The sequence below is a fragment of the Macaca nemestrina genome, chromosome 3 (genome assembly GCF_043159975.1).
Source record: "Macaca nemestrina isolate mMacNem1 chromosome 3, mMacNem.hap1, whole genome shotgun sequence".
Taxonomy (NCBI): Eukaryota; Metazoa; Chordata; class Mammalia; order Primates; family Cercopithecidae; genus Macaca; species Macaca nemestrina.
In genome coordinates this window covers 81,404,984-81,427,945 of record NC_092127.1, presented here as the reverse complement: position 1 = coordinate 81,427,945, position 22,962 = coordinate 81,404,984, and the positions used below count along the sequence as shown (strand labels likewise).

The following is a 22,962-nucleotide window of genomic DNA, read 5'->3' as shown; positions in this document are numbered from 1 at the left end:
TGCAGAATCAATCAGAACTGTGTGCAAACCTCACTCTCTCTAACTGAACTATCTGGGAGAAATAACTTCACCTCTGGAATCTGTTTCCTCAGCAGCAAAATGAAGATAATTATAAATACTTATCAGTTTCAATGTAAATTGGATGCAACAATGCCACTGCAGTACCTAACACAGGGCCTAACACATAGTAAGAGTTCAACTGATAAGTTACTGTTGATGGTCTCCATCTCTGCCTGTGACGGTTAATACCGTGTGTCAACTTGATTGGATGGAAAGGATACAAACTACTGATCCTGGGTGCGTCTGTGAGGGCATTGCCAAAGGAGATTAACATTTGAGTCAGTGGGCTAGGAAACGCAGACCCATTCTTATCTGAGTGGGCACCATCTAATCAGCTACAAGCATGACTAGAATATAAACAGGCAGGAAAATGTGAAAAAAGAGACTGGCCTAGCCTCCCAGCCTACACCTTTCTCCCATGCTGGATGCTTCCTGCCCTCAAACATCAGACTCCAAGTTCTTCGGTTTTAGAACTCAGACTGGCTCTCCTTGCTCCTCAGCCTGCAGATGGCCTACTGTGGGACCTTGTGATCATGCAAATTAATACTTAATAAACTCATATATATATGTGTGTGTGTATATATATGTGTGTATATATATATGTGTGTGCATATATGTGTGTATATATGTATATATATGTGTGTGTATATATATTCCATTAGTTCTGTCCCTCTAGAGAACCCTAATATACTGCCCATGGCATTCTCTTTCAGCACACACGTTTATATATTCTTTTACACAATGCTGGTTAATCTAGGACCCCTAACCTTCACCTCCCTACTCCAAACACATACTCTAAAGCTGCATAGATTTAGTTATTATTCCTTGCTTTAAAGCAACATGGTATGTGATATATTCACCCCCTTCACCTCCCCATCTATATTTAGATTGTACTATGTGTCCTCCCATAGCCCACCTTTGGAAAACCTAGCAAATGTCTTTGTGATAACAATGAAGTTGAATGAACTGAATTTGCTACCCCTGGATAGAGGGAGTTCGATATGAAAAGTACACATTATAGCAAGTCACTTTGCAATGAAGTACAGTGGGCAAATGCACAACTGGCATCTCTAAGGATAAACTTTGAGCTGAATGTCAGGTATTCACTGGTTTCTCCATGTGCCCTAATGCCCACTGGGATTCAACTTAGTGAGAAAAACAACCAAAAGAAAATAAATGCCAGATATAGTTGTGTGTATATGTGTATTTCTTCCTTCAATTGCATTTTAAAATTCTACATCATAGTATAACAGAAGAGAAATAAATGAATCTATATATGGTCATTCTAGTCTATACACTATAAACAAAATAACAGTGGTGAAGACCAAACATTAAGGTCCATGAGGCCGGAATGTTTATTGCTTAATTCACTGCCACATCTCCAGCGTTCACAAAAGTGCCTACCACATATAGCGCCATCGATTAAATTAACTAAAAAAATCAACTAAGTACAACAGAGAAATACGCATGCTTTCATTGGGAAGTGAAGTCATTTATTCAGAAAACCATGTAACAAATATTGAAAAGGAGGGTGACACCAAAAGAAAGCTATCAAATTAAGTAGGCATTTGCATTTCTTCTTTTGTCACCACCCACCTTTAAGATAAAAATTAACAGTTTTTCAAAAGAAAATTTCTCTCTCCTAAATGAACACAATCAGAATCCCTAACTGGATGTAGATTTAATTACATCTCACTTAAGCGTAAGGAGAACACTCCTGAAAGTAAAAGCCAGAGGTGAAAGAAAATGACTGAAATTCTAGATGCAGAATCCAACATGTCCATGAACAAGTTTCTTCATTTCTCTGAACCACCTCAAATGTTTACTGTATGAATAAAATTAAACAACATATGAAAAGAGCTTAACACAAAGACCATTTGGAAAACTACCACAGTAATTCAGGTGAGAGATAGTTGGAAGCTAAATTAGGAAAAAAGGCCATTTCTCCAACTGAAATAAACAGAACAAGTTATTTTAAAAGACAACATACTACATATATATATCCCTTATAATAAGGACTCAGCAAATGTTAATTTCTTATCTATCCTTCTTTTTCAATGAAACTGTCCAATCATCAGATTGTCTAGCAGGCATAATATAGATTAGTATCCATATGAAAGGAAGAACAATTAGCATAATCATTAATTAGGTACAAATAAATTAGGAGAAAGGCATTAACTAAGACCACAGAGATAAGACAAGCAATAGCACTAAACTATGAAGAATTGTGAACACAAATCATCTCTCCTCTTTATTTTATCTTATTTTCAGTGATGTATTTTATTTTATTTCATTTTTTTATTTCAGACAGGGTCTCACTCTGTCATCCAGGCTGGAGGGCAGTGGCACAATCATAGCTCTCTGCAGCCTCAAACTCCTGGGCTCAAGAGATCCTCCGGCCTCAGCCTCCTGAGTGGCTGGGACATGCCACCACACCTGACTACTTTTTAAAAAAAATTTTCGGAGACAGAGACAGGATCTCACTATGTTGCCCAGGCTGGTCTGGAACTCCTGGCCTCAAGCAATCTTCCTGCTTCAGTTTCCCAAAGTGCTGGGATTACAAGTGTGAACCACCACACCTGGCATACAAATTGTCTCAATTCCATAAACAATGGGAAAATCAATAAGTGTTTTAGAGCAAAAAAGGGAAATGCTTCGACTACACTTTAGAAAGATGATTTTGTGAATATCATAGGATGGACAAAAGGGCACACAGAACTGGAGGTGTGATAACCAGTTAGCGGAATATGGGATAGTATGATCCTAAAATCACAGTGTCAATTTACCTTCAGTTTTTAAACCATCAGAGAAAAAAAGCAAGATGCAAAGTCCTGTGCATCACAAATACCACAGGAATCTGTATTTTCATTATACAGAATTATAGTTAAAAACCAACTGAACCCTGAATACAATGTGGAATCCTGGATTGAATCCTGGAACAGGAAGAACGTTAGTGAAAAAATAAGTGAAGAGCTGCAAAATTTTCTCAAAACCAAGTTTTGTTTTGTTTTGTTTCAAGAAAAACTTAAAATTATCCTCCTCCCTGAAGAAAAAAAAAGAGCTTATACATAGGGAAAGTGTCAAACCCAAAGGATACTACTCTAAATAGGGCCCCAAAGAAGTGATTACGAATTTAAAGTGAGAAAGATGGGAAGAAGGTGGGAGAAACCTGTGGCATCCAACACAAATCAAGCTTAATAATCCCATAAACATGTCTGAACTATCTGGAATTTATAGTCAACGATTAATAAGCCCCATAAAATTATATAAAATGGTATCTATTAAATATGTACATTTTTCTGAGATTTTATAAAACACGAATCACTAGATATTTTAAAAATCAAAACAAATAATAAAACTGTATAGCCATCCCTCAGTATCTGAGGGGAATTGGTTCCAGGACCCCTTGAGGACACCAAAATCCACAGATGCTCAAGCGATATAAAATGGCACAACATTCATGTACAATCTACACACATCTTCCCATATACTTTACATCATCTCTGCATTACTTATAATATCTAATACAATGTAAACATTATATAAGTAGTTGTTACATTGTATTCTTTTTAAAATTTGTATTCTTTTTCATTGTTGTATTAATTTTCCTGAATATTCTCAATCCATGGTTGTTTGAATCCACAAATGTGGAACCCACAGATATAGAACCCCAGATACAGAGAGTCAACTTTGTAACACTGATATGGCAAATTTCAAATTAAAAAAAGATAGGCTCAGTATACAAAAAAACTCAAACAAAACTACAATCAAAATGAAAAGGAAAAATACTAGAACTATAGTTTCAATAAAAATGAAATGGATTTAATATCTATGTCTAGAAATAGAATTTTATACAAATTTCTAAGAAAACAGCAACGGAGTAAAACTGAAGAGAAAGGATAAACAATGCATTGAAAACAAAACAGATTTCAAAAGAGAGCATCACCTAACAAATGAAAAGGCCAGCCAATCTACAATCATAAACTTTCTTGAGCCCATTGCAGAACTGAGGTGAAAAAAAGCAGTGAGATGAACTGCTTCCAAGTGACAAGTCCCACCAAGAAAAGACCAGGCACATGAACTGCTTACCTTTAGCAGAACTTGGGAGGAAGAGGTGGCTACAATAAAGGCAGGTAAGAGGAAAAGAGCTAAAATGTCTTTAAAACTTTTAAAGGCTGAGTGTGAACTAGTGTGACAGGCTTAGTACAATTGAGGACCAGGGGTACCAGACACAAGGGGTCCTGAACTCACTCACAAGCACGCCTATGGCAGGTGCTCAGAACACAAATCAGGAGGAGGTCTAGAGACTAAAAAGAGTCTTCCTCAGTGGGGCACAGGCAAAAACCTATGCTCACTCACCAGACCCTTCTTTCATAACCACAAAAGCCTTAAGCTAATGAAAAAGGAAAGGAAACCCTCAAACCTTCCCAGGGTCTTCTGTTTCTGGGGGAGGGGTGGAAGCAAATATGGTCTGCCAAAAAGAAGGAGATGAAGGAAATCCTTTTGGGCCCAAGATCCGGCATTCATACAAACCAGGTAGCCAGTACAAAACAGATACAAAACATGCTAATGCATGTGAGGAAAAGAAAACTCCCTTCCAAGCCTCCCAGGGTGAAAGCAGAGATTAGCTGTTACGCAGGGAGAGGAAGAAGCACTGAGGAAAAACCCACCTCAAGACTCAGGAGCACACAGGTCGCGCCTTAGACTGAAGTTGGGCCAGGAAACTGAGAATCATCACCACTTCCCAGTCATGAGCCTACCACCAAGTGATAAGCCACAGCAGTATGCTGCTGAGAGACGAACAGGAAGAAGACTCCTTCTGTGGTACAGGTATACAGGGAACACTGAGGATGAAGGAGGAACACTAAGAAAAACCCAAGAGCAGGCCAGGCCCCACGCTAATTACAAGGTAGAAGAGCCCACCACTGCAGAAATTTGAAGCCTGTGATGCAGTAAGAATAACTTCATAAGGAATAAGGACTGCCAAATCCAGCTGAGGGCTAAATCAACCTACTACAATAACAGTATGACAGAAAATGAAACATGCCCATGACATAAACACTACCTCAATCTCTACTGTACATCTAGACACAATGTGCAGTATTCACAAAACATTACAAGATACACCAAAAAGCAAGAAAAACTACCCTCTGTCGAGAGATATGACAAAGAAATCTCAACAAAATGAGATTCAGAAATAACACACATGTTCAAACCATAAGGCAGGATTTTTTTTTTTTTCTTTGAGGCAGAGTCTCACTCTGTCACCCAGGCTGGACTGCAGTGGTGTAATCTCAGCTCACTGCAACCTCCACCTCCCAGGTTCAAGCAATCCTCAATCTAGTACTTTTTAACTGGGATTAAGTTAAAGGATCTAATGAAAAAGTGGACAGCATGCATGGAGAGATGGAGAATTTCAACAGAAAAATGAATACTGTCAAAAAAAAAAAAAGTCAAATAATGAGAATTGTTTTTTAATGATTATCAGAATTTAAAAATTCCTTCTATGAGCATATGAATAGATTGGATACAGTTAAGGAATCAGCAAACTTAAAAATCAGTTATTAGAAATTCTCAAAGCTAAAATGTTAACAGAAAAGGGATGAAAGAAACACAGCATCTAAAAACTGTGGGACAATATATTATTTAACATATGGGTAACTAGAGTACCAGAAGAAGAGTGAAAAAGGCAAAGGAAATACTTAACATGATAATGGCCAAGAGTTTCCAAAAACTAATGAAAAAAATATGTATCTACCCAAGCAGGTTGGGGAATTCTAAACAGGAAGAAAAAAGACTTAATTAAATACAAGACCTAGACACATGATATTAAACCCACTAAAATCCAAGGAGTAACAGAAAATCTTAAATTCAAACACGCAAAAAAAAATCACACAGAGGAACAAAGAAAAGAATTACATTATACTTCTCATCAGAAATGAAGCAAACAAAAAAAAAGGAACATCTTTAAAGCACTAAAAGAAAAAAAAAAATCTGTCAATGCAGAATTCTATGCCCAGTAAAAGTATTTTCTAAAAATGAACAAACAGATGAGAAAGACTGATAAAAAGCCTTTCCAAATTCATTCCCCTGTGCCTCCCAGTATGCCATGGACATAACTGAAATCATGATTTCTAACACACTTCCGAGGAGTTAAACACTCTTATGTCTGTTTCTATCACTTATAATGTAAATCCCTCAAGGATGGAGACACTGCTGATAAATCTTTGCATTACTAGCGCCTAGGACTGTAAAATCTACAGTGGTGGGCTTTTAATCAGTGTGTGGTTGATGATGGATGATGAAAGAATGGACGCTGGGACAGCTTTGGAGAGATGAGAAGGAAGCTAAAAGTAGAACAATAGGATTAGAACAAGAGTGCAGAAGTCATTTAAAAAGAAACCTAGAAGGCAGAGATGACGAAGCATAAAACCTCCTGGGATGTCTCAGTGACCTGCAAATAATGATATCTGAACAGTAAATACAGAGAAAAACATCAGAATATATCGATTTACATTATTTATATTTATTCAGCTACAATGTTTAGATAAAATAAAATAGGAAGCAAAGTCCCACATTATCTACCTGGTAGATATAATGTGGAAAAAATCAAAGGCTAAATGTTTATAATATATTCAGACAAAGAAATTTCTTTAAAGTTGTATGTCGAATATATCCAGTAAGACAGACTAGATGAAAGAGGTTTATGAGATACACTAGATGAAAGAGGTTTATTACAGGATTTTGTAGACTAAGAGGAGGTTCAAACTCCAAAACCCACAGTTAGGACAGAATGAGGAAAGATGGTACCTCATTTTCTGTGTACCCCTAGGTCAGGACTGAACAGCAAAGGGTGGATGCATGACAAGATGACAGGGTAATCACTGACCCAAGACCTCTACCCACACAGAGGCCAGATCCTCTCCAACTACAGTGAACTATGTGACCCTCTAACGAAAAGGGGAAAGGGGACTGAAGGTAGTATGGACAAAGCACAAGGGAAAGAAAACTTCTAAAAACCCAGACAAAAGTCTGAAGGAACCCTGCACTTGTTAGTGGGCCTGAGTACCCTGGAGAACATCAAGCCTCTTCATGCCTCCATATGTCCAGGCACCCAAAGGTCCTTATGTCCTAGAAACTTACATCCTCCACAGGTCCCTCTCTAGAATCCACCCATAAGGAGATCAGCATGTTATCACAAGGAAAATGTGGGCGCTCTAAATGTCTAAGAAAACTTAACTACTTTGTATACCTCAAATTGAAAAATATAACACTATCAAGTTACAGGACTGAATAATCATGGCTGGATTTTCTGTTAGGTATTTTTCTGTGGTAAAATTACTGGTAAAGTACAAGACTGTTTGACTCCTAAGCCTCCTGAGGTTTATACTGATGGGGATATTTCATATACCGCACATTCACGGTGTTCCCCACAACACCTCACACTGACATACAGACACAGAACACCGCTGGCATTTCAAAGCATTTAAAATATAAACGTTACTCAACATTAACACCACCATTTTTTTTTTGGAGGGGGAAGATTATGAGAGAGATGCAATTTTTCTCTGATGATTCCTTCTTTCATCTTCTCTTACCCGTTCCTGTAGAAGTTCCACAACTTGCTGGACACAGTCATTTACATCACAGGAGTCTGTTTTCAGCACCAACTCAGGGGCTTCTGGCTTTTCATATTCAGAATCGATCCCAGTGAAACCTGTGAAAGGTACCAGATAACAGAGTAGGGTGGAAAATAAAATTAAAATTGCTTTGTTTTCTCAGCGCAGACCTCTGCTACACTGAAGTTAGTATCTGCGCTGTCCTCCAAGTCACAGGATTATAGTAATGAAGTGTCTTTCTTGGAAGATTTCTAATTAAACTTTTTTTTTTCCTATACTGGGGGCCATTTTAAACTGCAAAACTACCCAAAATAGCATAAAAATGTAAAAAATCTGGCACCAAATAGGCTGCACAAAGAAAAACTGCTTATGGTTTGAGAACTAAACCCAGAAGGTAAAGTGCTGCCTCGTCGATTTTCGCTGGGAACTGTGTCAGGTGTGTCGGACGTGCTGCACTGACCGTGAAAGTGCCAGGAGTATTGATGTGGAGATTACAAATAAATTTTGTCAAGTAGGCAAATTCATAAATATCGAATCCACAAATAGTAAGAATCAATTCTACTACTTTTGTCACCTTTTTTCTTTCTTTTTTGTCTTAAAAAAATGCCCAAGTTGCCTGTGAAGATGTACGGAATTAATACCAGGTGATTCAAAGCATCTCAATTTCTCTACAGGACATGGACATAAAACCAAACCTGACAAGATTATTTTCTTCTCAGTGCAAAAACAAACACTAAGTCAATCTGTCCAGTATATTCATAAGAATTATCCGTGGACAAATTGAAGCTCTGCAGGCTTCTTCTGCCATCAGATAACAAGTGTTAAGTCAAATCAACTACTAGCTGCTTAAACTAGACACAAATAAGGATAGTAAATAGATCACAAAATAAATTACACAATCAAATATAATTTTAGTAATAACCACTATTTAGATTTTTCCTATGGTATATGTGTTACCATATAACTGCTAAGAAAAGAGCAAATAGATGACAATTTCCCAGAGAGGGTTAGCCGAGTTAAAGATAGGCTATTCCTATCTTATACCCCTGACCTTACCTCACACCTAAGTCATTCAAGGCTTGTCTATCTTGGAAAGCCTAGGTCACTCTTAGGTTAGAATGGTATGCATGAATTTAAAATCATTACCATTAATATTAAGAAATGCAGCTAGCAAAAGAGTTCAATAATATATACTACAAACCTACAGCGCACTTATTTCATTTTTTTCTATTTCCTATTTCTAAGCATCCCCTGCAGTCCTGAACTCAAGAAAAAATTTCTGCATTACCAGTATTCCCATTTAGCAGTGGGTCACAAGAAAACGGCTGGGGAAAAAAAAAAAATCCGGTTAAGAACACTAATTGTTAAGCTCTGATTCTTAAATGCGACGATATACTGGAATTACCAGGTCCCACCCCATGAGATTCTTATTTCACTGGTCTGGAGTACAGCCTTGGCACTGGATTTTTAAAAGTTCCCAAGGAAATGCTTACATGCAGCAAAGCTTGACAAGCACTGGGTTAGAAGAGGTGGCTTAACATTTTAGAAGCCCTGGAGTTCTCCTACTAGATAATTTATCCATAAGTGATTAAAATGATAAATGTAAATTCTGAGGAAAAACATTTAAGTAGGTAATAAAAACTATCTTAAGTAGTCATCATGAAAATAATTGAGATAACATAATGAATGACACAAGGATATACTGACTGTCCAATAAATGTCATGTAAAGGTCTGTAACAGCCTGAGGCCCTGTGAATATACACAATCTTGTCTGTCCTGGAATGTTTACCATTACAGCTTTGAAACAGAGTTGATAGGGAACTTGTTAAGCACCATTTACAAGTAAAAGCTTTTTAAAAAAATAAGTGACTCTACAATCAGGAACTCCAGCACCACGGGAAACCTAAATATCAGTGTATGCATACAGACACACACACACACATTAACCTAAGGAACATTTTATCAACCTCTACTCAGGGGAATACAGTCAATAACTGAGAAAGTAAACAAGAAACTGGACTAATACAAACACACTCCCAGTTATACAGTACAAACTGTAAGAGACTCAAGAGCATTGTGGACAAGGTCTTATTCATCTTTGAATACCTGGCACCAAATATATACCTTGCAAATAGAAAGCTGAGGACTAAACTCTCATTTTTTATCTTGCCCCAATTCCTATCTAAGGGGCCTGGGAAGTCATGCCCTACAAACCATAAATTTTCATCAGATAGGTTTTATTTAACCCTATATATCATGACTTCTTTTCCAACCTGACTCTGGCATAACATTGCAAGACAAGAAGAAAATCAAAACATTTTCCCCAAAACATGTTTCTTTGTCATATTTTGAAATGGCCCTGCAAAGCTGTTTTTTGTGGGGGGAAATTTGTATCTTTAAAGAATCGTGATTAACAAAACCGTTTTTTTTTCTTCCAGACCCTCCCAAGAGAGATTAAGATCTGAACAGGAAACATCTGTCATCTGTTGGCTCTAAGGGTAGCCACTGTAAGACTTCAAAAGAACTTTGGTCTCCACAATCTTTATCTTAACCTGAACATTCTCTTTCTATCAATCCCAGGTCTTTAGACAAACCCAATCAATTGTCAACCAGAAAACGTTTAAATTCACCTATATCCTAGAAGCCCCCCGACAACCTGGCTTTGAGTTGTCCCACCTTTCTGGACCAAACAAGTGTATTTCTTTTATGTATTTGATTGATGTCTCATGCCTCTCTAAAATGTATAAAACCAAGCTATGCCCTGACCACCTTGGGCACATGTTCTCAGGACCTCCTGAGGGCTGTGTCATGGGCCACAGTCAATCGTATTTGGTTCAGAATAAATCTCTTCAGATATTTTACAAGAATTCAACTCTTTTCGTCACCAAAGCATTGGCAAATGTGTATTGAATATTCCACTCCCACTCCACCTTCTTATCCATCCAACAAGCATTAACTGTGTGTGTCACAGGTATATGCTTTGGGTGATGTACTGTGCTAAATTCTAAACACACAAAAATGTTCACTATGATCTCCCTGCTCACAAGCAGCTTACTCCAGCCAGGATGACAAACCTTCCCTCACCAATCCATTCGTGCAAAAACAACAAAACCAACTACAATTAAAATAAGTAAAAAGTTTAGACTTTATTTAGGATCCACCATTTTGCTTTTCTGTGCCAAATTTCTACACAAAGACTGATCTGAAAACTGGCCATTGAGAGAGTAATATGGGAGTTGAAGGGTTAAACAGGTTTTCCTCCAATTGTCCTAAATTATTCTGGTCAAGCAGCCTGCTCTTTCTGGGTCAAGAAAGTAACAGCTTAATGGGGTAGAGGGTTGACAGGCAGGAGTCCCCATCAAGGAACTGATTCTCCATAGTCACATTACCGGAGGTCAGCCTTGCCCATGGAACTAATGTTACCACAGCAGATGGAACTTGACCCAACTGCCAAAGCATTCCCAGGTCCAAATACAGAAGAACCCAGAATAACTACCATTTTCCTTCCCACTCTATCTTATTCTTTTCAGGGCCAAAAACTGAATGCCAAAATCTATCATCGAGAGAGTTCCTGGGAGTTCCTGTGACAGTCTCAGGCTATCACATTACCTGCTGGGAAGGCAAACTTAAAAGTTACCTGCAGGACTCACTGATTCCTAAACAATGCTATCTTTAGTTGTTTGTTGTTTTTTTTTTTTTAATCCAGCAAGTCCTTTGTTTCTGTTAATAATAATAGAACAGAACAAGTCAAGGAATGTCTACAAGATAAATACTATGATTGATATCAAAGGCCAGAGCAGAGCTGGGTTCTAAATTTCTCCCTCAATGTCTAAATGTCCACCACAGTTGAAACTCTGGGAAGCGGACCATAAAACCTAAAAAGCGAGGTGTAGAGCTGTCCCTTGGTAATCATGTGGATTTGTTCCAGGACTTCCTGTGAATACCAAAATGTGAGGATGTGCAAGTCCCTTACATAAAATGGTGTACTATTTGCATATAACCTATGTTCATTCTCTTATATACTTTAAATCATCTCTAGATTACTCATACCTAGTACAATGTAAATGTTATATAAATAGATGTTATACTATATTTGTTATTTATACTATTTTTTAATTGCTGTATTATTTTATATTATTTCTTCTGGAATATTTGCAATTCATGCTTGGTTGAAACTACACACGTGGAACCCACAGATGTGCAGGGTCAGCTGTATATATTTTAATAGAATCAGTGATACATTAATTCAATCTAATTCAACAATGGTACATGAAATGAATAAGGGACCATTCCAAGGATTGTAATAAAGTACAAGGCATTATCCTCGTCATTAAGACGTTTATCATTCAGGCATTTTTTCCAATAGCTATGGGATTTCCTCCATTTTCCCTGGAACAAAGAAAGTAGAATTGGTGGCAGCAGGCAACTGACGTTCAACTTAATATTAAGCACCTAATTTTCTCAAGTAGGTTTTCACCAACTCCCGAGCCCCAACTCTGGCTACTGAACAGGATTCCAAAAGGATCAACAAGACTCATTTAGCCCAGCACCAGGCACTGCTGCTATGCCTGAGAGATGGAATAGTGTAATAAGACTACATTCTCTCCTCAAGAAGCTCCAAGTTACTCTAACACTTCCAATCTCTTAGAAAATATCCTAAGCAAAGTGAAACTGGGAAGAAAGTATTACTGACCTTTAATTTCTCCTGCCCGGGCTTTTTTGTAGAGTCCTTTGACATCCCTCTGTTCACAAACATGCAGAGGAGCATCAACAAATACTTCAAAAAACGGTAAACTTGCACCCTCATGAATCTGCCTTGCATTGTTGCGATCCTTAAAAAAATAAAAAATAAAAATAAATTAAAAATGATCACACAAATCAAAAAGGTACTATGTTAATACTACAAATGAGTAAAAAGTGCTTCTCATCTAATTTAGTGGGAAATAGACAAAATTTATGTTTTTAAATATAAACTGAAAAAAACTCCAAGAAATTATTAGGTTAATTCCTATTACTCGTGACAATTTTAAAAGGCATACTGTTCTACTAACCCAGAATACTGGGGAGTTACAGAAGGAAAACAATGAATGCACCACAAACTCTTTCACCCAAATTCTATATGGATCCTGAGCCAAAGCCCAGCTTGAATGCAGGTGTCATCAGGCTTCTCTCTAATGTCACATTCAAACCCAGCCTAAGCTGGCAAGAAAACAACTGCACAAGAAAGATTCATTCAGAATCCTGAGGCTAGTTTCTTTGCCAATAGAAGCCCCCTGCAGCCACTTCTCCTCTCTAACACTCCTAAAACTTAACTTTTCTGCTCCTAACTCCCAAATCTCTAGTAACCACCCTTGTAGTTCCCTCTAAACCCTCCCCACTCTGTCCTTTGGAACAATGTTTCCTTCCTAAGTCAATCTTTTCTTCTTTCTGGTCTTCAAAACCTAATTCTCCCTTTGTTCCACATTTATACTCCATTAACCAAAGAGTAGTTGCCAATATTTTCAAAGTTGGTGCCTGCAATTTCTACCATCCTTTTTCCACACAGCTCATTTTAGCATTTGCCACCTTCCTTGGTCCCTCTGACAATCCTTACCTACTTCCACTCTGACCAGATGGCCATACTTCATGTTTCAAAAAAAATAAATAAATAAATCCCCAAGCATAAGTTCTCAATCTCTTCTCTTTCAAGCAAAATCTCGTCTCTGCCATACAAAATCTCTTCTCTGTCATACAAATTTATCTACATACTAATGATCCTTTTCTCCCTGCCACTTCTACCTTCACATATTGGGAATTCCCTTCCCTTTCATGGCCTCCTACAGGACCTCATTCAACCCAATCTCTCTACTCCACTTGAAATCTTCAGCATTCCCCCTTTGCTGGGTTCCCTGCTCCCCAGTAACAAACAAGTACAAGTACCTTCATCCATTTAAAACAAATGAATGACTAAGGGAAGTGGTGCAGCATGCTTATAGTCCCAGCCACTTGGGGAGGCTGAGGCAGGAGGATCACTTGAGCCCAGGGGTTCCAGGCTGTAACACACTACGACTGTACCTGTGAATAGTCACTACACTCCAGTCTCAGTGACAGAGTGAGATCTTGTCTCCAAAAAAAATTTTTAGCATAACAAACTAACAAATCATATAAAAACTTTTCCTTAACAACAGGTACTTTTCAGTATTTAAAATACCAGGCCTCTTTGCTGCTTTCCCACTGTTATGCCTATGGATGCCTATAATGTTATTCCCTGATCTTTCCCAGGCAGACTCCACCTGGGCTCCTCCTACTTCACCCATCCCTTAACACTGGAGTTGCCCACACTCCCGCCACAGCCCACTGCTCACCTTACATAGTTCTTGCGCATTTCTCTCAAGTGCCTTCACAGTATAAACTACAACACATATATCAACACTGAAGCTTGAACCCTGAACTCTGTCCTGAAATTAAACACACATGTCCAATTCTTCCTATGTCCACCTGCATATACCACAGGTGCCAAAAACTAAGCATGTCCAAAACTAAATCCAGTCCCTTTTCTCTCAAGTTTGCATTCTCTCGTATACTTCCCAAATCAAGGAAGACCACACTCCACACCCACAATACTATACTGGTTCCTTCCCTTTCCCATACATTAATTCAGTCACAAAGTCCTACAGATGTTACTTCTAAATATTACACCAATCCAGTTTGCAATCTTTCCCTATTCCCTAGTTCAACCTCAAATCTCTTGTCTGAACAACCTCAACGTATTACTGGTCTTCTGGCTTCTAACTTGGATATGCTCAAAGCCACAGTCTACACTGTGGCAAAGGATGCAAATTTGACCATCTTACTCAACTCTTCAGAGACTCCCTGCCACCACTGGGGTAAAATCCAAGTTTCTTAAAGTGAGGCATCAGCCCTATACCTGGCACCACCATTCTCAGTCTTGCACTTGATGCTCTATTAATAATACTTGCTTGGTCAGGCTGTTTCTACCTTAGGCCTCCCCACGCCACAATCCCACCCCTACCAGCAAATACTCAACCCCTCTCTTCTGGATAAACCAATGTGCTTCCTCACAGCACATCTCCATGGTGACCTCCTCCAGGAAGCCTTCCCTGCATGCTCAGGCTGATGAGGCCCCTTGCTTTCTCGGGGTTCTCAGAATACTCACTATATATGATCATAGATCTTATTCCAGTATATTAAAATCATCTCATTAGCTTTACAATGTCAGTGTCAGGAACAGCAATTAAGCTATGATCTTACTATTCTAACTATTCTTTTAAAGGAAAGTGTCACCGAGTTTCTATCCATGGCTCTCATCTTATTATATACTCTTCTGTATCTAATCATCCTCATCTAGGTTTCAACTAATAAAGTTAATGATTCCTAAATCTAGATCTCAATCCTACACAACTTTCCTAAACTCTAAAACCAATTTCCTAGATGGCCCAGTGGTAATCTCCACTTAGACACTCCACTAGCACTTCAAACATAATCCACCAAAAATGAAATACGCATGTCCTCCCCTCCTATCCTATACTTCATAACTCAATCATACCAGAAAGCACCATACTTCATTCTGCGTCTCCCCCCGCCCCCCCCCCGCCCCCGCACCCACAATCAGCAATCAAGCAGGAACCAGGTTTTGCTGATGCTACTTAAGCCTCAAGAGCCCTTAAATATGCTCCCATAGTTACCAGTCCCATTGCTGCTGCTCGAGTTCACACCCTCTTCCCTGAAGGAGCTGGTGCTACCATAAGCCTCCTGGTTAGTCTCTTACCTCCAGACCATTCTCATTCCAGGCTTCAAGGATGACCTCACTCAAATGCAAACCCAGTGACACCAACCTCTGTTATAATCTCAAACTATTAACTCCTTTGGGGGCAAAATTCTTTCTGAACAGTCCAGAAGTCACCACCTAGCCTCTGCAAATCGATCAGCTCCATCTCCCCTCACAATCATCTTTCATAGCAGTCACAGCAACTTACCTACAGTTTCCCAAAAAAACAAACTGTTCACATTCCATTGAGCATACTGTACTGTCTCCTCTGTCTGAAATAGTTTTCTCCCTCTGGTCTAACTAGTATACTCTGATTCATTCTTCATGACTCATTTCTAGCAGCAGCTCCTCTGTGAATCTTCCATAACACCTTTTATATATATCTACTTCATCACTTGCCTCAAGATACTGTAACTCTTCACATCTCTGCATTCCCACCAGACTACCAACTCAAGAATAGGAACTATCAGGTTTATTTTTAGAACCAATATGCCCAGTTCAGTGGTTGACGTGGAAATACCCAATAAACATCTCTTGAATGAACAAATATAATCGTGACTGTACAGAAAAATACACATGTCCTATATATATTACATGTTTCAATCCAAATATTTTCATGGATTTTCAGATGCCCTAAACATAGTCCAAACCTCATTATTAGTGCCTTTACAGATGAGGTCAACAAAGATTTTGCTCCATACTATGCAATCAAGGAGGCCACAAAGCAGATCAGCACACACTCTTAGAGACCCAGGTGTCTGCTGACAGCTCTCCATAACGGGTATTATAGACCTCCCCCTTTCCGAGAGCTGCAAGATTCCCACCAGAAGGTATAAGAATGCCAATATCATATTTTTATGAAAACTGTGTATATCCAAGGATTCAGGAACTCTAAATAACTCTTACTATGCTTCTATTAATTAAACACTTTAAACTGACATATTGGCAATGATCCAAGCGTTTCAAGAAATGGTTTTTAAAGAATGTTTTAGGACCCCTGCCATGGTTCAATTAAGTGAACCTGCGTAAATAATACTCAATCTAACACTTATCCATAATTCTTACAGGTCAAATCTTGTTTTTTTTAAAAAAAAGTCCAAGTAACCATCAAAATGTATGATACAGTACTAGAATTGTGCTAATATAATTTATTACATTTATTGAATAGTTATTACATGCCAGGCACTGTGCTAAGGCTTTAAATACATGACTTACCTAATCTTCAGAGCAACCCTATGTTGCAGGCATTACTTGAACTGAGGGAGGTTAAGCGTGCTGGCCAAGGCCACAGCAGCAATAACTGGCAGAGCTGAGATTTCAGCCCCTTTGTTTCTTTGGAGTTTCAACTCCAAAGACCCTGCCTCTCACCTCTATACTAACTCACTTATTCACTGATATCAGGGCTTCCCAAGGGAGTATGCTATTGTCCAACAAACGCTAATCATATAGTATGGTCCAAGAGCCAGGTTTGGCATCAAGATTACAAAGCAAGTAAGACGCGGTCCCAGCTGTCAAGGAGACAGTGGAGTTTTGAGGCAGCATAGCATCTAAGCTCAGGAGATGCACTATCTGGGTGCAAACCCTTGCTCTTCTACAAGTATAGTGTGTGATCTTGGGCAATGCACACCTTGTTTCCTTGTCTCCCCACTAGGAGACAAGAATTACTTTAGTTAATTCACAGAAAAGCACTCTAGCAATTACCAGAACACAGTAAAGTGTTCAATAAATGTTAATATTATTATCACTACAGCTACTATGAGTATCACCAGTGAACTGAGTTTTTAAAAATAACATATGCATACCTACAACCATCTGATATTTGACAAACCTGACAAAAACAAGTAGTGGGAAAGGATTCCCTATTTAATAAATGGTGCTAGGTGAACTGGCTTGCCATATGCAGAATATTGAAACTGGACCCTTTCCTTACACCATATGCAAAAATTAACTCAAGATGGATTAAAGGCTTAAATATGAAACCCAAAACTATAAAAACCCTAGACGAAAATCTAGGCAATACTACTCAGGACACAGGCGCAGGCAAAATATTTCATGACAAAAACATAAAAAGTAATTGCAATAAAAGCAAAATTTGACAAATGGGATCTAATTAAACTAAAGAGCTTCTGCACAGAAAAAGAAACTATCATCACAGTGAACAGACAACCTACAGAATGGGATCAACAAGGAACTTAAGCAAATTTACAAGGAAAAAAAAAACATTAAAAAGTGGGCAAAGGATATATGAACAGACACTTCTCTTAAGAAGACATACATGCAGCCAACCAAAATGAAAAAAAGCTCAACATCACTGATCATTAGACAAATGCAAATCAAAACCACAATGAGATACCATCTCACACTAGTTGGAATGGCTGTTATTAGAAAGTCAAGAAACAACAGATCTTGGTGAGCTAGTGGAGAAAAAGGAATGCTTTTACATTGTAGATGGGAGTGTAAACTAGTTCAACCATTGTGGAAGACAGTGTGGTGAATCCTCAAAGACCTAGAGGCAGAAATACCATTTGACCCAGCAATCCCATTACTGGGTATATACCCAAGGGAATATAAATCACTCTATTGCAAAGATACATGCATAAGTATGTTCACTGCAGCACTATTCACAATAGCAAAGACATGGAATCAACCTAAATGCCCATCAATGATAGACTGGATAAAGAAAATGTGGTACATATACATCATGGAATACTATGTAGCTAAAAAAGGAATGATATCATGTCCTTTCCAGGGACTTGGTGGAGGTGGAAGCCATTATCCTCAGCAAACTAACACAGAAACAGAAAATCAAACACTATATGTTCTCACTAATAAGTGGGAGCTGAATAATGAGAACACATGGACACATCGGGGGAACAACACACACTGGTGACTATTGTGGGTAGGGATGGAGAACATCAGGAAGAATAGCTAATGGATGCTGGGCTTAATACTTAGGTGACAGGATGATCTGCGTAGCAAACCACCATAGCACACGTTTACTGATTTAACAAACCTGCACATATAGTCCTGAACTCAAAATAAAAGTTGAAGAAAATAAAATAAAGTGTTAAGGTACCTAACCTAAGTCTCAATGTATGGCTAGAAGTCAGCTGACAATGTGAGGGAGAAGAGTGCTTTCCAGGCAGGGAGGAAACAAAAATCCTGATATAAGAAATGACATAATTTTTTCAGAGAAATACACAAACATGGTTTGTTGTTGCTGCAATCTCTAAAATAAGAGGAACTATGATGCAAGCTAAGAACAACGAATTCTGAGCAAAGAAGCCATGGTAGGGCACATGTTAAGAAACTTAGATTTTCTTCGGAGTATGACATCTGTGAAGCATTCACTATAGGTTTATTAAGTCGAAAAGTCGAGCTTGAAATAATTTGGTCATTGGCTTGAATTCAACCACTGTGTCAGGGCTTTTTTAAAAGCAGGTTTTATCAAAACCGGATTTACTTAGAATGTCACAGCATAGAAATGTTTTAGGTTATTTTAATCCTATGTTTGAGGAACAAAGAGATGGTAGCTGGGGAGAAGCAGTTAGCCTCAAAGCACACACCAATGTTTAAAGTATGTGCTTTGCCTGATATCATATTTTTAGTAAATGTAATCAGAAAGGCAATGGCACAAAAACCACATACCTGAGTATAAGGTGATATGAAACTTGTGATGCACACTAAGCCAGCATCTGCAAACAGTTTAGCAACTTCTGCAATGCGTCGAACATTCTCTTCTCTGTCTTCAGGACTAAAGCCAAGATTTTTATTGAGACCTTGACGAATATTGTCACCATCCAGAGTGTAGCATGGAATACCATGGCAAACCAGGTACTCCTCCAAAGCCATGCTCACAGTAGTCTTTCCTGCTCCAGACAAGCCTAAAATTAAACAGTCCAAACAGATTCCATGTGTAAAGTTAGAAGCATAACTATGTAGTAAAACTTTTTTTTTTTTCCAGAAACAGGGTCTCGCTCTGCCACCCAGGCTGGAGTGCAGAGGCTGCATAGCTCACTGCCGCCTCAAACTCCTGCACTCAAGAGATCATGCCTCAGCCTTCTGAATAGCTGGGACAACAGGCACATGCCACCACATCCAACTTATTTTATTATTCGTAGAGACAGAATTCTCAATATGTTGCTCCAGCTGGTCTCAAACTCCTGGTCTCAAGAGATATAAAAAATTTTAATCACAGGACTAAATACATTCATTATGCACAGCAATCTCTCAGTAATGTTCTTATCTAATATTTCTATTTAAGATTTACCTCTTACCTAGGAAAACACCTACAGTTTAAACATAATAAGAGTTTGTTTTAATGAAATATCTATGAGCAAAGGTATCAGAAATCACTGATAAACTTCAGAAAGGCTTAACTAACTTTATTAGCAGACATGGTTGGGAATTCACTTTGTCCTCTCGTTACCACTTTTCTAAAGCAGCATGCCAAATTTTAAAACAAAGTCATATGCCCAAATTATTTCTGGTGAGGGAAGAAAAAGAAAGGACAAAAGTAAGAAATGTTACAAAGGTACCTCCATTTTCCTAGATCATCAGCACTCACAAACCACCTTGATACAACTATCTGAGAGTCCAATTTATAATATAATTAATCTTAATAGAACACCCTCATTTCAACTCACCTTCCTATACTAACAGTGTTTACTCAGTAAACAAGGGGGAGAAGGAAAGAGTACATTTATGCACAATTATTTGCCAACTTGGCGAGTGTTGTAACCAAGTCTAATGTACCAATGCTCTTGAAAGAATTCATGGTAGTACAGAAGGCTAACTGGAATAAAAAAAAAAATAGAGGGCTCTTTTTTGGTTCCATATGAAATTTAAAGTACTTTATTTCTAATTCTGTAAGAATATCAAATGATAGTCTGATGGGAATAGCATTGAGTCCATAGATTACTTTGGGCAGTATGGCCATTTTCACGATACTGATTCTTCCTATCCATGAGGTTGGAATGTTTTTCCATTTGTTTGTGTCCTCTATTATTTCCCTCAGCAGTGGTCTGTAGTTCTCCTTGTCCTTCACATCCCTTGCAAGTTGTATTCGTAGGTATTTTATTCTCTTTGTAGCAATTGTGAATGGGAGTTTATTCATGATTTGGCTCTCTGCTTGTCTATTGTTGGTGTATAAGAAGGCTTGTGATTTTTGCACATTGATTTTGTATCCTGAGACTTCACTGAAATTATTTATCAGCTTAAGGAGTTTTGGGACTGAGACTATGGGGCTTTCTAAATATAGAATCATGTCATCTGCAAACAGAGACAATTTGACTTCCTCTCTTCCTATCTGAATACACTTTATTCATTTTTCTTGCCTGATTGCCCCGGCCAGAAATTCCAATACTATGTTGACTAGAAGTGATGAGAAAGGGCATCTTTGTCTTTTGCTGGTTTTCAAAGGGAATGCTTCTGGCTTTTGTCCATTCAGTAAGATATTGGCTATACGTCTGTCAAAAATAGCTCTTATCATTTTGAGATATGTTCCATCAATACCTAGTTTATTGAGAGTTTTTAACATAGATGTTGAATTTTATCAAAGGCCCTTCCTGTGTCTATTGAGATATTCATGTGGTTTCTGTCATTGGTTCTGTTTATGTGATGGAATAACATTTACTGATTTGCGTATGTGGAGAAAATTTTTGCAATCTACCATCTGACAAAGGTCTAACATCCAGAATCTATAAGGAACTTAATACACAAGAAACAACTCCATCAAAAAGTGGGCAAAGGATATGAACAGACACTTCTCAAAAGAAGATATTTATGTGGCCAACAAACATATGAAAAAAAGCTCAGCATCACTGATCAATAGAGAAATGCAAATCAAAACCACAATGAGATATCATCTCATGCCAGTCAGAATGGCTATTACTAAAATGTCAAGAAACAACAGATGCTGGAGAGGCTGTGGAGAAACAGGAACGCTTTTACACTGTTGGTAGGAAATGTAAATTAGTTCCACCATTGTGGAAGACAGTGTGATGATTCCTCAAGGACCTAGTACCAGAAATACCATTTGACCCAGGAATCCCATCACTGGGTATATACCCAAAGGAATATAAATCATTCTACTATAAAGACACATGCACATGTATGTTTATTGCAGCACTATTTACAACAGCAAAAACATGGAACCAACCCAAATGCCCATCAATGATAGACTGGATAAAGAAAATGTCGTACATATACACCATGGAATACTATGCCAGCCATAAAAAGGAACGAGATCATGTCCTTTGCAGGGACACGGATGGAGCTGGAAGCCATCATCCTCAGCAAACTAGCACAGGAACAGAAAACCAAACATCGCATGTTCTCCCTCATAAGCGGGAGCTGAACATATGGACACAGGGAGGGGAACAACATACACTGGGGCTTGTCATCGGGAGGGCGGGGGGGTGGGAAGGGGAGGGGAGGGAAAGCATCAAGATACATAGCTATGCATGTGGGGCTTAAAACCCAGATGACAGGTTAAAAAGGGCAGCGAACCACCATGCCAATGCATGTAACAAACCTGCACGTTCTACACATGCATCCCAGACCTTAAAGTAAAATTTAAAAAAAAAAAAAGAAGAGGAGGATATTTTGAGAGCATCAATATAGTGTCAGTTGCTTTATACATTAAAAACCGATATTAATGACTGTAGCCAGCTGCATTTTCCAAAGATGGCTGCAACTGAATATCCCATCCTACAAGTGTCTACAATGTGGCTTTACTACTGTCACATCAAGAGGTACTAATTCCCTGCCCTGAAATGTGGGCTGGCTTTAGGGCTTACCTGTAGCCAAAAGAATGTAGTGAAATAGTGACACGATGTGTGACTACTAAGGCTAGGTCAGAAAATGCTATGCAGCTTTTCTTTGGTCACTTAATTTGGGAGATGCCAGTGACTCAATCCCTCGAGACCACTATGCTAACGTGATCCCAAGCAGGTATACCAGCCAGTCTCAGCCCACTAACCTCCCAGCTGACAACCAGCAGCATCTGAGTAAGTCATCTTGGATATCCAGCCCAGCTGAAACTTCAGATGGCTGTGGCCCAGGCCAGCATGACAACAACCAAGCAAGACCTAAGCAAAGCTGCCTATCTGAGCCCTCTTACATCCCTTACCTTCAAAATGGTAAGCAAAGTTAAATGCCGATTGTTTTACAACACTAGGTTTTAGGCAAATTGTTACACAGTAACAGTAAGTGGAACAAAGGGACTGTGGCTGGGTGAAAGAGGCTGTTCTAGATTTCTTCTGAATTGTTTTTAACCACCAATTGAGCACCAAGTATCAGGGAAAAAAAATCTGAAACTCTAAACTTTTATACAACAAAAACAACCTAAATTATAATAAACGTGTCTGTTCATACATACATGTTTATTTATATGTTTTAAGTGCATATTTAATTTGAAACAAAGAATAAGCACTGTTGAAATTGAATTACTGACATAAACAGTTTCAGTTAATAATTACAGTCAACAGAGCAGTCAGAGGAAATTGGTAATA

General features: G+C 38.4%; 1 protein-coding gene across 2 annotated transcripts in view; it reads right to left on the bottom strand.

Moving 5' to 3' along the window:
- LOC105486294 (3'-phosphoadenosine 5'-phosphosulfate synthase 1) overlaps positions 1-22,962 on the bottom strand; it is a 103,929-nt gene that overhangs the window by 58,300 nt on the left and 22,667 nt on the right. For both annotated transcript variants that reach the window (XM_011749114.2, XM_071093226.1), the window contains exons 3-5: positions 19,097-19,332; positions 12,374-12,512; positions 7,659-7,777 (exon numbers count right to left, since the gene is read on the bottom strand). In XM_011749114.2, the coding sequence (XP_011747416.1) occupies positions 7,659-7,777; positions 12,374-12,512; positions 19,097-19,332 (494 nt within the window). The remainder of the gene's footprint in view (positions 1-7,658; positions 7,778-12,373; positions 12,513-19,096; positions 19,333-22,962) is intronic.